Source organism: Tachysurus vachellii, chromosome 24, assembly GCF_030014155.1.
Source record: "Tachysurus vachellii isolate PV-2020 chromosome 24, HZAU_Pvac_v1, whole genome shotgun sequence".
Lineage (NCBI taxonomy): Eukaryota > Metazoa > Chordata > Actinopteri > Siluriformes > Bagridae > Tachysurus > Tachysurus vachellii.
In genome coordinates this window covers 10,341,081-10,357,837 of record NC_083483.1, presented here as the reverse complement: position 1 = coordinate 10,357,837, position 16,757 = coordinate 10,341,081, and the positions used below count along the sequence as shown (strand labels likewise).

Here is a 16,757-nt window from a genome sequence, read left to right as displayed (position 1 = left end):
GAATGCAGTACATTTATCACTTTATTTTTTATTTACCTATGTACTTATTTGGATAATATATATATTTTTGTGTGTGTGGGGTGACAACTTATTGTCGTACACCTGAACTCCTCATTAAAGAACTTAATAAAAAAACATGTATTTTCATTTATTTCTTTGTGTATCTTCAGCTGAATTTGTTATCAAATCAACAGAGAACACACTTTTAGTTTTCATGTTAATAATGAATTTTAATAAATGCATTACTAGAATAAAATGCTGTGTTTCATTGTGCAGTGAATACTTAACGGTTTCGCCAGCATAAGAGTGTGTTTAGTTTGCTGTGTTAACTGTTTTGAGAGCTGTTACCTGAGTTTGGAGAAATGTACCAAATCGATTGAGAAAAACTGTAAAAGAAGCTTTGTTGGGTGTCTTATTTTGCAAAAATACAACATATGGGCTCCTATATTGTTGTTATGTCATCACTCATATTGCAAGCCATATCGCTCCAGGACGCATTTCATGAACTGTCCCCATGACAGATTAATTGATTAGCTCTTATAGACTGTAAAAGTGTGAAACAATAAATCATACAGACCACCAAAGTCCAACCAATCAGATAGATGAGGTATCTCTAACTACGTGTCACTCAGGTTGGTGGCAAAGTGAGAAAAAACTGGCCTAGTGTGTGTGTGGAAGGAACACTGTAAAAAGGGATCATGAGTTTTAAAATATGTAGCATTAGTTCAGATGGGACAGAAATGACTGAATATACCTTTATACACTAATTATATTAGTTTAGAACTACATTTCTACCACCTCCCTGTTACCCCCCCTGTCCCACCTGGACCTACACGCTCATGTCTCAGTTACAGTAAAACAAGAACAACAAAATAATAAAGTAATTAGCAGGAACAAAATGAGTTCCGTTACTGGCATTAAATCCCAGCTATGGTAATTATGTGCATCTCTGAAAATGTAAAAAGTCCATACAAGTATGCCTGTGGATGAAGGGTTTTATAATTTAGCAGACTGATCGACGCCAGATTCGTTAGCCATCTGTTGAGACGTCTGGGAAAGCAGGAAGTCAGTGATGATGGGTGCTACGCTCTCAGGGTTGTTCAAATGCACATGATGATCTCCTTCCACTGTCACAATGGTGTTCTGTAGAACCACGAGAGAGTAAGAGAGAGACAATGCTGAGGGAGTGAGTTTTATATATAAAAGCTAGAATGCATGAGTGAAATGATGAAGGCACTTACTCTTTCTCCTGACCAGCCCTTTAGTAAAGGAACTGCTATCTCCTCAGGTTGGGGGAAAGTCTTCTCTAAACCATGACTCGCTCTGAAATTAATCCAGGCACCAAAAATATGCAAAGTGTATCCCGATCCAATGATAAAGAATATGTGTATGTGATCAGTGATATGTAATGTGAAGGCTGTTGAAGAAGAGTAAGTAAAAATCTGTAGCTTGCTGTTTATTAATGTTCTTTTTAAAAGAATTAATTTTCCAAATTCATTGTCAAATTGAATGACATTTTCAAGTTTGGCTCAAAATCCCATTTATGAAGTAACCTTCAAAATATAGAGACGTGCTTTGTTGTTCTATGTTTACAGCATCTCCTGGTTAGGGTTAGAGGTTAGGCTTTAGGGGTTAGAGGTTAGGCTTTAGGGGTTAGAGGTTAGGCTTTAGGGGTTATGGTTTAAGGGTTAGAATTTAGGCATTAGGGGTTATGGAGTAGGGGTTATAGGATAGGGGCTAGGTGTTAAAGGTTAGGGGTTATGGTTTAGATGTTAGGTTTTGGGGATAGAGTTTAGGTGTTAGGGGTTATATGATAGGGGTTATAGGTTAGGGCTCAGGGGTTATGGGTTAGGGTTAAGGGGTTAGGCGTAAGGTTTAAGGGGTTTGGTGTTAGGGCTAGGGTTAAGGAGTTAGGGGTTAAGGGGTTAGGCGTAAAGGTTAAGGGGTTAGGCGTTAGGGTTAAGGGGTTAGGCGTTAGGGTTAAGAGGTTAGGCGTTAGGGTTAAGAGGTTAGGCGTTAGGGTTAAGAGGTTAGGCGTTAGGGCTAGGGTTAAGGAGTTGGGGTTAAGGGGTTAAGCGTAAAGGTTAAGGGGTTAGGCGTTAGGGTTAAGAGGTTAGGCGTTAGGGTTAAGGGGTTAGGCGTTAGGGTTAAGGGGTTAGGCGTTAGGGTTAAGGGGTAAGTCGTTAGGGTTAAGGGGTAAGGCGTTAGGGTTAAGGGGTAAGGCGTTGGGGTTAAGGGGTTAGGCGTTAGGGTTAAGGGGTTAGGCGTTAGGGTTAAGAGGTTAGGCGTTAGGGTTAAGAGGTTAGGCGTTAGGGTTAAGGGGTAAGGCGTTAGGGTTAAGGGGTAAGGCGTTAGGGTTAAGAGGTTAGGCGTTAGGGTTAAAGGGGTAAGGCGTTAGGGTTAAGGGGTAAGGCGTTAGGGTTAAGAGGTTAGGCGTTAGGGTTAAGGGGTAAGGCGTTAGGGTTAAGGGGTAAGGCGTTAGGGTTAAGGGGTAAGGCGTTAGGGTTAAGGGGTAAGGCGTTGGGGTTAAGGGGTTAGGCGTTAGGGTTAAGGGGTTAGGCGTTAGGGTTAAGAGGTTAGGCGTTAGGGTTAAGAGGTTAGGCGTTAGGGTTAAGGGGTAAGGCGTTAGGGTTAAGGGGTAAGGCGTTAGGGTTAAGAGGTTAGGCGTTAGGGTTAAAGGGGTAAGGCGTTAGGGTTACGGGGTAAGGCGTTAGGGTTACGGGGTAAGGCGTTAGGGTTACGGGGTAAGGCGTTAGGGTTACGGGGTAAGGCGTTAGGGTTACGGGGTAAGGCGTTAGGGTTACGGGGTTAGGCGTTAGGGTTACGGGGTAAGGCGTTAGGGTTACGGGGTAAGGCGTTAGGGTTACGGGGTAAGGCGTTAGGGTTACGGGGTTAGGCGTTAGGCGTTAGGGTTACGGGGTAGGACATTTTGGATCTACACTCAGAATTCTCCCCCAGTTATAGCACCACTAATCCCCTAGTTGTTGCCAAGCTGCTTAAAAGAATTTCTAAAAATAGATGAATGACTGAACAGTTTACAGTTGTTGTTAAGTCAGATGGAGATAAACACAGTGCAGTGCAGTAGTGTGTAAAGTGCAGTTATTAAGGTTAGGGTTTGTGACTCACCGCAGCACTAACACTTTAGCGGTTATCTGTGACTGCATCTCTAGACACTGCTCCAACGTATTACGAATGATGTTAGTCTGAAAGAAACCAAACTCTGTTACGCCTTCAAACAAACCTTCTCTCTTTCTCTCTAATATACAAAAACACTAAATACAGTTTAAACTCCATCACAATCTACAACCATATTTCTGTTTATATCATCATTAAACTTGCATTTATTTATTTATTTGTACCACATACACACATTCACACTGCTTAAGGATAGCCCTGTTTTATACTTTCCATATTATATTAACAATTTATTGCTGTGAATATGTGCAATATTATAACACACTTTATGCACACGACAAAAAAAAGGAAACATGAAACTTGATTTGTTTAGTATTTTGCCATTCTAGCTTCATCAAAACTTTAAATCTGTGTATTTGGTCTCGGATTTAGGTTACAGCCTTCGATATTTTAAGAAAAATGGATGGTTGGAAAGATGAAACTCTTTACTCACCAGGTTTATTCTGACGTCTCTGGTGAACACCACACCTTTAAGAGAAAAAAAAAGACGTAAAAATGGAGTAGATGAAGTGAATGTCTCCATCCATCCCAAAATGGACAATATAGTTATGACTAATGATAGATTTCGAGTCTCTGCTTTAACAGACCCAAGAACACTGTATAATGGTCATGATAATGTAATAACAAAGAGGAACAGTTCATGTTTCACTATAATACAGACGTTCACTTTAATATATCGTCGCTGTCGGGCGGAATCCTCGTATCTCCAAAACCGTTATTTTTCAGGAAATTAAAAAAACGCCGTACCTTATCTGCAGTGCACAGGGTTTAGTCCGCGTTGCAGTGGATTGTCTTGCGCTAAAGTCCTCAGACGAGCACCAGAACTAGCGGGGTCAAGATTTTTTTTCTTTGAGCCCAGTGTTTTGAAGACATTTACCTCAGAAGACGTGTTGATTCGTTGCGACTCGGGTTAGAAATATGCCGTGAAGCTCTCCCGCGGAGTGAGGAAGAGGTGGACAGTTGAAGTGTCCAATGGAGTTATGAGATTTGCGCTCAAGCTATTTTCAAGACTTTAGATTGGTTAATAACTTGTAAAAATAACAGACCCACGTGGGGACTGACCAATAGCATCGATATGTGAAAAAATATGAAATTGACCAAATTTGGACATACGAGGTTTCCGCCTGACAGCGACGATATGTTAAAAAGTCTTTTATCTCACACCTGTTTACACACACAACTCTGGGCCTTCTTCCATAATTCCTGCAAAGTTCTACAAGCTGTCCTTACCCACAATCCCCTTCTCCGAATCAACAATTACCACTATTTGTTCCCTGGGAGTCAAATCATAAGGAAGATCTAACCTCCATCCACCTCCTGGACTCCTCGCTCTAGAAGAATCTCTACTGACTTGTCTGAGAGATACTGATTCGCTGCTTTCAGTCTAGATGAAGAAGCAGAGCCATGAGAAAAAGAAAAACAGAGACATAATAATTAACCCAAAAAAAAAAAAAAAGAGTTACTGGGACTCCTTACCTCTCTTTGGCCTTCTCATAGGTGTAGATCCTTTCTTTTCTCTCCTGCAATTTCTTTTCATACTCCAACATTTCCTCAATCCCTCTGCGCATAATCCTGCCCATTCGTTTCTGCAGGAAAACAAACAAAAAAAAAAGAAAAAAAAAAAAGAAACCAAATTTTTGTCCTTAAGTAAGTCATTAAAACTACACAGTGAGATAATATTAATATGTATTACTTAATGTAATTCAAAACAAATCAATTGTTTTATTTGTTTGTTTTATCTGATGTCTTGTGTTTGTACCACATCTACTGGAAGAAATCCATAAGAGTCCAGGAGCACTAACGCCTCCACCATATCTGGATACAGCGCACACAACTGGAGGAAAAAATGAATTCAAAGTATATATTATATTATATATATATATTTAGCACCATTTACTTATTATTTACTATTACTTATTATTATATATTATTTATTATTATTATTAATTATTTTCCTATATGTTTTAATTTAAACCAAAGGAAAAAGTTATAAATAAAAAGATGACAATGAATCTGTCAGAAACTTTTGGGACTATTCCCCACCAGACCACTAGAGGGAGTGCTCGCAGGTGTTTTCGCTCAATCAAGATGTGCATGTGCTTGGAGGGAGATATAGCGAAAAATTGTTGGCTGCCTTCTGTAATAAAGAGATTTTTTTTTCTTTTTCTGGTAGTTCAAGTCCCTTTATTACTAGACCAAACTTTTAACCGAGCCTCCAGTAAGTCTGAGCTTGTGGCTAACTTTCTTTTTGACTTAAAATCCCTTTCGTAAAGTGAGCATCCGCACACGACCCCAAAATAACAGTACAAATAATAAACACAGATTAACTTGAAGTAGTTCTACAAAAATGTCAATAAAATACATAAATAAATAAATGCCATGCAATGTTATAACTAACTAATAATCTTATAAGTAAATAATAACAAATGATTATGATTATGATTATGATTATGATTATTCATTCATTCATTCATTCATTCATCTTCTACCGCTTATCCGAACTACCTCGGGTCACGGGGAGCCTGTGCCTATCTCAGGCGTCATCGGGCATCAAGGCAGGATACACCCTGGACGGAGTGCCAACCCATCGCAGGGCACACACACACACACTCATTCACTCACGCAATCACACACTAGGGACAATTTTCCAGAGATGCCAATCAACCTACCATGCATGTCTTTGGACCGGGGGAGGAAACCGGAGCACCCGGAGGAAACCCCCGAGGCACGGGGAGAACATGCAAACTCCACACACACAAGGTGGAGGCAGGAATCGAACCCCCAACCCTGGAGGTGTGAGGCGAACGTGCTGACCACTAAGCCACCGTGCCCCCCATTATGATTATTATTATTATTATTATTATTATTATTATTATTATTATTATTAAAGACTTACCATTCCACTGATATTCCCACCTGTATGGTGAATAAAGAAAGTTCAGTCAGTTCAACAGACAGATCAATAAAATATCATGACTGAACTGGAGTAAAAGGTCACACAAAGCAAAAATCTGCCACACACAGAGATGCATCGATTACTCATTAAACTCACAGTACGAACATTCATGGTGTCACAACCATAGTAAGAACAACCTATCACCTAAATACAGACTGCTCACAGAGAACAATGACCAGCGCATGAGTGACTATATTCAGTGAATCACTGCAGACTACAGGATTAAGATTCTCTAACATCAGCAACCGTGAGATCTAATAGAAATCTGGAGAAATAAAGCTTGTCCTGTCCTTCATGTTTAAACCTCACAACCTGAAGAATAAAAAAACATTTTCAGCTTCCTGGTCCTTTCTAACCATAACACAACAAAGCAAAAACATTAATAAATAAATGCATAATAGAAATCTATAAATGACTTGCGCTGACTAACAATCCCAATGTGCCGATATACCGTAACACTGATAAAACAGTGATAAAATTGTCAGCAGATAAGATAAGCTTTGTATTATTAATCAGAATAATAAGTATTATATAATATAAGTTTAACTGGGTATAAGTATAATATAATGAACTAACTGTTACTACTATTTTTCTTCATTTATACTGTGTTAATATTTAATACTGGAGGAATCTGCAAAATGTGATCTAACCGTATTCCTGTTCACTAGTGGCATCTGTGTGTCAAACAACTGCAAATAGATATGAATGTTTTACAGTAATTGTGCAGTACGACTGAAAGAAGTGTGTAAGGCGTGTAGGAAAGAGCATAAACTCCATCTCACCCATACTGTGTCCGATTATAGAGAAGCGTTTCCACTGCAGAGCTGCACACGGACAAAACACATACACAAACCATGAGTACAGACAAACAGACAACTCCAAATATTTACTATAAACAAGAAAACACATGTATCTTCATTAGCATGTACAGCGGTGCCAGATCCATATCATGAAATGACAACGTCTAAGCAGAACTTATGGAAAAGGCTCAGATGTGTTCATCAGTGAACAGAAAAGAGAATAAATTCAAACCTTCAATGACGCGTCGAACGTCTGCAATATAGGTAGGAAACGTGTAGAAAACCCCTGCAGGTCTGTGAGAGGACAAGCCATGACCAGGTAAATCTACTGCCACACACCTCCAATCTGAGAGAGAGAGAGAGAGAGAGAGAGAGAGAGAGAGAGAGAGAGATGATGTTAGACAGATAGGTGCAGACACAATACAGACAAGCCAACAGATTTATAAGCAGACACAGGACTGGTAAAGCCTGATACACAGACGTCAGCAAGATGCATAGATAGAAACAGACACACGCAAAGAATAATAAAGACAGAAAGACAGACAGGACTATAGATGGACAGAAGCAGTAAAAAGAAAATGACTGACAGACAGACAGACAGACAGACAGGCAGACAGACAGGCAGAGAGCAAGACAGGTAGAGAAATATGACAGACAGGTTGTCAGAGAACAACAGACAGAATCAGACAGTCAGATATAAATATGACTTACAGTTATCTGCTAAAAAACAATTATAAATATAAAAGGTGATTATATGATGTTCATGTAAAAGTTACTGCACCAGCTGGCAGCAGCGGGATGAGATTGTTAAAGGAGCCGCTGTTGTCGGACCAGCCGTGAATGCAGAGCACAGGACGACCGTGTTCAGGTCCCCAGACTCGGCCTCTCATCTCACCCCAGGGCACCGGCATCCTGAACTCAGTCACCGGCACTGCAAAACACTCAGTTACACTCATACTGCAAACACAGTGTGTGTATGAAAGTATACACTCATACTGCAAACACAGTGTGTGTATGAAAGTATACACGGTAAACACAGTGTGTGTATGAAAGTATACACGGTAAACACAGTGTTTGTATGAAAGTATACACTCATACTGCAAACACAGTGTGTCTATGAAAGTACACACTCATACTGCAAACACACTGTGTCTATGAAAGTACACACTCATACTGCAAACACAGTGTGTGTATGAAAGTATACACTCATACTGCAAACACAGTGTGTGTATGAAAGTATACACGGCAAACACAGTGTGTGTATGAAAGTATACACTCATACTGCAAACACAGTGTGTGTATGAAAGTATACAATTTGCGTGAGGATTATCCTGGAGTGTGTTTCCTTTTTCATCTAAAAAGGATGCATTAATTTTTCTGATTTGATTTGTTGTGATTTCTCTCACCTGATTGTTTCATTGCTGACATGGCCAACTGTCTGACACTTTTCAGTGACTGAAGCATCCTCTACACACACACACACACACACACACACACACACACACACACACACACACACCACGGTTACACACTTGCGTTGTGCATTTAAACACCTACTGAACCTGAAGATAAACTGCTCAGTATAAAGAGATGTATGTACATTAATAAAGGTTAAAGACTCAGACAGAGACATTCAGCAACACACACAAAGATCCTCTAACATTAGAGAACAACGTAAGGGGGAAAAACAAGAGCTCTGACCTGGAAAGTCACACAACTAGTTCAGGAATTACGAGCTGAAGGAAGTCAGAAATAATAACTCCAAGATGTAAAATAAAAGCCACTCAGTTTAATTCTAATGCTAAGTGATAGTTAATTAAATTGAATTAAATTAAAGAGCTGAACTAAATATTATAATTTAGTGTGTATATATATTTCACAATATTCAATTTAATAACATTTAAAAACAGTATGTTTAACGTTCATACCACATGGGAAAATGCTGTACTATATATTTGTATAGTATACAAAAAGAAAGTAAATTGTAAACATTAGGTTTAAACATCATACTAAACTCTATAATATTATACGCCATAATAAACTGTAAACATTACCATGCTAGGCAATTAAAAAGCTGCATGAAAATGTACTGTATTGTACAGTAATTAAAAAGCAAACTAAACTGTATTAAATCAAATGTTAAAAATACCATATTAAACTTTACTATATAGTATATTACATAGTATTTCCCAGGGATGAGTAAAGGATTATCTTATCTTAAAAATTCATATTAAACAGAAAGCATTTATGTACAAAATAATGTGTGAAGATACTGTACCAGACTGTATTGTGTTACATAAAGAAACAAACTAAACTGTTTGCACATGTACTAAAGTGGAGTGGTAAAATTTCTAAATGGGACAAAATAGTGTGTTAAAATTACAAAATAAGTCATACTATATACTAACATTTGGCAGAGGCCCTTATTCAGAGTGGCTTACATTTTATTTTAATTTATACACCTAATAATTGGTGCCCCCCTGCCCACTCCCCAGGGCTTATTCGACACAAGAACCAGAAACCGGGCAGGAAAAATCACCACTGACCCTTCGCACCCTGGACACAACCTCTTTCAGCTCCTCCCTTCTGGCAGGGGCTACAGAACCAAAACACAAAACTCCAAAACACAGGAACAGTTTCTTTCCCCAGACAATCACCCTGATTAACAACTCACCGTAATTATATTCCCTGCTTCATATCTATAAGTACTGCATTATCAGATCTGTCAGTCATCACATCATCTGTATATATCACACACACTACTGCTGCTATATATTGTACAAAAACATAATATTGCACAATATTGTTATATGCACTCCCACACTTTATTTTTTGTATAGTATAGTGTTATTTATGTCTGTATTGTCTTGTATAGTGTTATTTATGTCTGTATTGTCTTGTATGGTGTTATTTATGTCTGTATTGTATAGTATAGTGTTATTTATGTCTGTATTGTCTTGTATAGTATAGTGTTATTTATGTCTGTATTGTATAGTATAGTGTTATTTATGTCTGTATTGTATAGAATAGTGTTATTTATGTCTGTATTGTCTTGTATGGTGTTATTTATGTCTGTATTGTATAGTATAGTGTTATTTATGTCTGTATTGTATAGTATAGTGTTATTTATGTCTGTATTGTATAGAATAGTGTTATTTATGTCTGTATTGTCTTGTATGGTGTTATTTATGTCTGTATTGTATAGTATAGTGTTATTTATGTCTGTACATTTGAGAGTCACAAACAGCTGGAACCAAATTCCTTGTGTGTGTCAATAAACCTGATTCTGATTCTAAACAGTTGAGGATTAAGGGCCTTGTTCATAATCCCAGCAGTGGCAGCTTGGTGGACCTGGGATTTGAACTCACAACCTTCTGGATTTGTAGCCCAATACCTTAAGCACTAGGCTATCATATACCTATATACTAAAGCATGACCATACAAGAGATTATGGAAAAAATGAAATAAAATTCCACACTAATAATGCAGATAGTATTTTTAAATATCACATTAAACTAGAACAAATATTAAAATTTCACACTCTACAGTACTAAAGAACATGTTAAAATATCATCAAACAATACTTATGAGTATGTACTTCTATATTATTCTGAAAATAAAAATACTAAAAATACACTACAGTGATAAAGAATATTATATGAATTACATTATATTTATACATTATATATAAACTCCATTAAACCTATATATTTGTTTGGTTGATAAAATGGTTGGTTAATTGGTTGGTTATTTAATTTGCTGGCTTTTATTTTGAAACATGTCTTTTTTATGGACTAGTGTGTGTTGTGTTGACGTTCTGGCTTCACATCGTTAGCAGCTCAATCAGTAGGTAAGCATTAAAGAGTAAAAACCTTTACGTGTTAAATATAAAACATACTTTCTGGTGTAAATGCGGCAGAAATCGTTGATTGATTTACTCTTTAATAATTTATTCATAAGATGTTGAATTGTAACATGACTTAGCACGGTGGTTAACCTGGGTTAGCTATGGGAACCAAGCTAGCAGAGCATTGCTATATACATACATACATACATACATACACACATACATACATACATACATACATACACACACACTATATACACACATATACATACATACACACACACATATACATACATACATACACACACACACTATATACACACATATACATACATACATACATACATACATACACACAAACACACACTATATACACACATATACATACACACACACACACTATATACACACATATACATACATACATACACACATATACATACATACATACATACATACACACATACATACATACATACATACACACACACTATATACACACATATACATACATACACACACACATATACATACATACATACACACACACTATATACACACATATACATACATACACACAAACACACTATATACACACATATACATACACACACACACACACTATATACACACATATACATACATACATACACACATATACATACATACATACATACACACACACTATATACACACATATACATACATACATACACACACACACACTATATACACACACATACATACATACATACATACACACTATATACACACATACATACACACACATACACATGCACACACACACACATACAAACTATATATATACACACACACACACATACATACACACTATATATACACACACACACATACATACACAGTATATATACACACACACACATATACATACACACTATATATACACACACACACATACACACTATATATACACACTATACACACACATACACACTATATACACACACATACATCATTTAAACATCTTTTGGCAGTGTGGGCAGGTGCCACATCCTGCTGGAAAATGAAATCAGCATTTTTCAGCATCATCAGCTATCTTGGTAAACGGGTGCAGTGAGTTTGGTTTTCAAAACAAACAGTTGACCAACACCAGCAGATGACATTGCACCCCAAATCATCACAGACTGTGGAAACTTAACACTGAACTTGAGGCAGCTTGTGCTATGAGCTTCTCCACCCTTCCTTCAGACTCTAGGACCTTGGTTTCCAAATGAAATACAAAACTTGCTCTCATTTAAAAAGAGGTTCTTCTTCTGCTTAGCCCAGCTAAGACGCCTCTGACGTTGTCTGCGGTTCAGGAGTGGCTTAACAAGAGGAATACGACAACTGTAGCCAAATTCCTTGACACGTCTGTGTGTGGTTTCTCTTGATGCTTTGACCCCAGCCTCAGTCCGTTCCTTGTAAAATTCACCCAAATGCTTGAATCAATTTTGCTTGACAAAGCTCTCAAGGCTGCAGTTTTCTCGGTTGTTTGTGCATCTTTTTCTTCCACATGTTTTCCTTTCACTCAACTTTCTGTTAACATGCTTGGATACAACACTCTGTGAACAGTCAGCTTTTTGGGCAATGAATGTTTGTGGCTTACCCTCCTTGTGAAGGGTGTCAATGATTGAGTCTTCTCCATGATTGTGTAGCCTAATGAACCAAATTGAGAGACCATTTTGATGGCTCAGGAAACCTTTGCAGGTGTTTTGAGTTGATTAGCTGATGGCACGTCACCATATTCTAATTTTTTGAGATAGTGAATTGGTGGGTTTTTGTTAAATGTGATCCAAAATCATCACAAAAGTACCAAAATCATTAAAAGTACCAAAGACTTAAACTGTGTCAGTCTGTGTGCTGTGTGTACTGAATTTATATAATACATGAGTTTCACTATTTGTGTTGAATTACTGAAATAAATGGACTTTTCCAGAAAATATATAAATATATATATATATAGAGAGAGAGAGAGAGCGAGACGTTATACAGGTTAAAGGTTATACAGGTATATACTGTAGGTTAAACAGCCTCCCAATTTTTATTTTCAGAAATGGAAAATCGCTTCACCAAAGGCAAGTCCGCCATCCTGGAGCGGCCACTCGCCCGAGCCAAGACGGAGGTGAGCGTGAGTGCGTTTGCACTGCTCTTCTCAGAGATGGTGCAGTACTGTCAGAGCCGTGTGTACTCTGTGGCAGAGCTGCAGGGCCGACTCGCCGATATGGGCCAAGGTGTAGGGTCCAGCCTGCTGGACGTCCTCGTGATCAGGGAGAAAAATAGCAAGAGGGAGACCAAAGTGCTAAATATCCTGCTGTTTATCAAGGTGTGTATACATGTACATTCTACTGTTGGCTTAGGTTTTATACCCAAACCTGAAAGTGTGTCCTGAAAGTCACATAAATGATGCAGTATATGGCCAAACGTATGTGGACACAAATTTATATGTGCACAAAGTGAGCTCCATGAAGTCAGGGTGTGTTATGGTTGGATTGAAAGAACCTTACTATCTTGTAACCAATCAGGTTGCACCTTTGGAGACCAGTACTGTAAGTGCAAGAAAAATAAAGATTACTGCACAAATATGAAATTAGTCTTGGTATTAAGTGAATATACTATAAGGAATTTTCTGAGATAGGGCATATTGGAATTCCCTTCACAAAGAACTAGTTTGGTACCAAAACTGCCAGTCACTGAGCTGGCGTCTTTTTATCGATTTAACCTGCTACAATAAAGCCCTCAGCTGACAAAGACTTGTTAATGGTTGCAGTGTCCACATCACATGAGCCACATTTTTCATATGAGCACATATCAGCTCTGCTGCTCTACAAAATATGTATAGTGTCTACAGTCTAAAATGTGTCGTTATGGAGAAATTACTATCCTTCTTTATAAATGAGTTTGAATCTAATGTAATATTACTTAAGTATGTATTAATGCATCAAAAAACGGGGATCATCAAGGAATTAAACACATCAGGGTGACAACCATAACACGCTTCATCCCTTGCCACATCACACCACCCAATCATTTTCATATATTTCATCATTTGCCCTGTTGTGTTTTATTCCATACCAGATTTCATATTAGGTGGATATCTAGTTAAAGCAGTAAAATCAACCTATACTGGACTCTGGCCTTCACAAACCATAGCTTTGTGTCACTGTTGTAGTGTCACTGAACTCATTCCAGTGAGATAATGAGAACAAGGCAACAGATCATCCTACACGATCCATATTTGACTTTTATCTTCATTCCATGCTCTCTCTCTCTCTCTCTCTCTCTCTCTCTCTCTCTCTCTCTCTCTCACTCACACACACACACACACACACACACATTTAGGTAAACGTATGGAAGGCCCTGTTTGGGAAGGAAGCAGATAAACTGGAGCAGGCCAACGATGACGACAAGACCTACTACATCATCGAGAAAGAGCCTCTGATTAATGCGTACATCTCCGTGCCGAAAGAGAACAGCACGCTGAACTGTGCAGCCTTCACAGGTGGCATCGTGGAGGCCATTTTGACCCACAGTGGATTTCCAGCCAAAGTCACAGTGCACTGGCATAAAGGAACCACGCTGATGATTAAGTTTGATGAAGCTGTCATTGCTCGTGACAAGACTCTGGATGGTAGATAAGACGGCACGGTTTTTAGACCTCTGAGGAAAATTGCCCTTTCCCCTAACTGATACTGAAGTTCCAATAAGGCTGAGTGTTCGACTGGAGGTCAGAGATTCAGCGGTGTGATTGAGGGAGTGATGTGATAGCAGAGGTTTAACAACAGATCACATGTTCCTCAACAATTTACATTGTTCATTTTTTTTTAGTTAGCAAGAAATCTTAAGTTTCTTTAAAGTGGTAATGGATGGTTTAAATTTTTTAACTTGGGGATAAAATTATGGTTTTAGAGAAGAAACCTTTAATTAAAAAAAAGGTTTTGGCTGTTCATAATCCATTAGAGATAAAAAATATTGCAATAATAAACAGTTAAAATGAAAGAATAGCATAAATAAGTTAGCTTTGAACACCCCTACAATGGGTCGTACCAGTTCTCTGATAACTCTGCCTCAAGCTAGTCCCCCTTGTTACATCTGCATTTGCTATCATGAGAAAACTGATGAATAATCACACTGAGTATTTTCATTAAATAATTATTAATCTTTACTCTAATTGTACTGTAAGTGTTTGGATAAGGACAGAATATTCGACATAAAGTCTTTAGCCTTTACAATTACGAGTAAAGGTGATGTAGTTTTTCCACTTTAAGGTGCACTGTGTGCTCACAATTCACTGGTAGCTTGCATTTGTGTTTTTTCCCCCTCACACCAGTGTGCAGCGTCATTTCCTCAACGCTTGGATTACTTTAAGCTTTCACTTTTCTCACTATATCACATTCCAAACTTGAAGTTGTACGTTTTTGTTTTTTTGAGGGGAAAAATGTACTGTACTTATTTACCTCTAATTTGTCATAATAAATGTGACACCCATATTATTGAGAACTCTTAATCTTTGTTTATTCTTTAATAGTCATATTTCAATCAAGGCACATACCGTCTTGCGTCCTCGCATGTTAGACTGTATTATCCGTATGTACTATAAAGCCATACATGAATGTCTTTGTGTGACTAACAATGTTTTTATTAAAGTGGCCACGATGTGAATATGAAATACGTCACCCCTAACTATAACATTCATGCGTTCTTGCTGAACATCCCTTTCCAGATTTAGTTTCCCTTTGCTGTTGGCAGTGGACGCTCAAGCGGTTGAGACACAACCGTAACAAAGTGGGTTGTTGTTTAGAGGATCGGGGTTCAAGCTCCAGCACTGCCAAACCACCACTGTTGGGCCCTTGAGCAAGGCCCCTAGCTATCACTGCTCTAGGGTTGCGGTTTCATGCCAGACCCTGTGCTTAGACCCCAACTTCTTATGTTGGAACATGTGAAGAAAGAATATACACATAATGTATATATGACGAATAATAATAATGTGATGTGGTAGCCTAGCGGTTAAAGGTGGGGTGCACGATGTTTCAAAAAAGCTTCAGAAAACCGAGTCGGGCCGACTAACAAAACAAACATGTAGCCAATGAGCAGAGAGTGTTCAGTGCTCATGTCTGACATTAACCAAAAGCGATTGAAGGATTGACATGGCGGATACCTCTGCCGTTACCTCCGCCTTCGGGTTCTAGGCGTTGAACGTCGTCTTCCGCTTGAAACGGAGCTAAACCTTTCACGGTACAACACACAGTACTACAAAAACACACGTGTATTACCATAGTATTACTCATTGAGTTCATTTACTGATAAAAATATCCCCTCGGCCATCTGCCCCAGCAGGTTCCACCATAATAGTTGCCTGGGTTACGTATGTATGTGTGGGGCGGCGCTATCAAAACAGGGGTGACACCAATTTGGGTTAGGCGCGTGTTTGTTTTGGTGATTTCAAATGTCAACATTGGCTTTCAGAGATCGGCTTTCAGACAACTGAGCAATTGAGGGTTAAGGGCCTTGCTCAGGGGCCCAACAGTGGCAGCTTGGTGGACCTGGGATTCGAACATTAAGTGTCGGACTACCAATCGGAAGGTTGAGAGTTCGAATCCCAGGTCCACCAAGCTGCCACTGTTGGGCCCCTGAGCAAGGCCCTTAACCCTCAATTGCTCAGTTGTAAAAAAAATTAGATAAAATGTAAGTCGCTCTGGATATAAACGTTCTTCGTCTTCTGTTATAACGTGCTCCACTGTTCAGGGAAAGCTTTCCACTAGATCACCAGAGCATTAGTGCGATCAGACAGCGACGTTAACCGAGGAGGTCTGGGGTGCAGTCATGCTCCAGTTTATCCCAAAGGGTTGAGTCACAGAAATTGTTTAGTGTCATACGCTTCCGAGCGAGAGAGTGAGAGTGAGAGAGAGAGAGAGAGAGAGAGAGAGAGTGTGTGAGAGAG

The 16,757-nt window shown here is 38.6% G+C and overlaps 2 protein-coding genes across 6 annotated transcripts; one reads left to right on the top strand and one right to left on the bottom strand.

Annotated features, from left to right (window-relative positions):
* Positions 1-8: 8 nt before the first annotated feature.
* serhl (serine hydrolase like) lies at positions 9-8,693 on the bottom strand. 4 transcript variants are annotated; one of them, XM_060860627.1, is made up of 13 exons: positions 8,653-8,693; positions 8,358-8,418; positions 7,733-7,882; positions 7,184-7,297; positions 6,934-6,975; positions 6,092-6,111; positions 4,955-5,029; positions 4,672-4,781; positions 4,500-4,579; positions 3,629-3,663; positions 3,127-3,203; positions 1,242-1,323; positions 9-1,143 (listed from the first exon to the last, which is right to left on the bottom strand). In XM_060860627.1, the coding sequence occupies exons 2-13, from the start codon at positions 8,413-8,415 to the stop codon at positions 997-999; spliced, it is 990 nt and encodes a 329-aa protein (XP_060716610.1). In that variant the 5' UTR covers positions 8,416-8,418; positions 8,653-8,693; the 3' UTR covers positions 9-996. The 4 variants fall into 4 exon arrangements, with proteins under 4 accessions (XP_060716610.1, XP_060716609.1, XP_060716611.1 ...); XM_060860626.1 differs by having other exon boundaries at positions 8,358-8,422; positions 8,653-8,681; XM_060860628.1 differs by having other exon boundaries at positions 7,733-7,908; positions 8,653-8,681.
* Positions 8,694-10,744: 2,051 nt separating this feature from the next.
* On the top strand, positions 10,745-15,316 carry trappc5 (trafficking protein particle complex subunit 5). 2 transcript variants are annotated; one of them, XM_060860824.1, is made up of 3 exons: positions 10,745-10,801; positions 12,871-13,142; positions 14,159-15,316. In XM_060860824.1, exons 2-3 carry the CDS (start codon positions 12,873-12,875, stop codon positions 14,453-14,455), a joined length of 567 nt encoding a protein of 188 aa, XP_060716807.1. In that variant the 5' UTR covers positions 10,745-10,801; positions 12,871-12,872; the 3' UTR covers positions 14,456-15,316. The 2 variants fall into 2 exon arrangements, with proteins under 2 accessions (XP_060716807.1, XP_060716808.1); XM_060860825.1 differs by having other exon boundaries at positions 10,753-10,797.
* Positions 15,317-16,757: the final 1,441 nt, after the last annotated feature.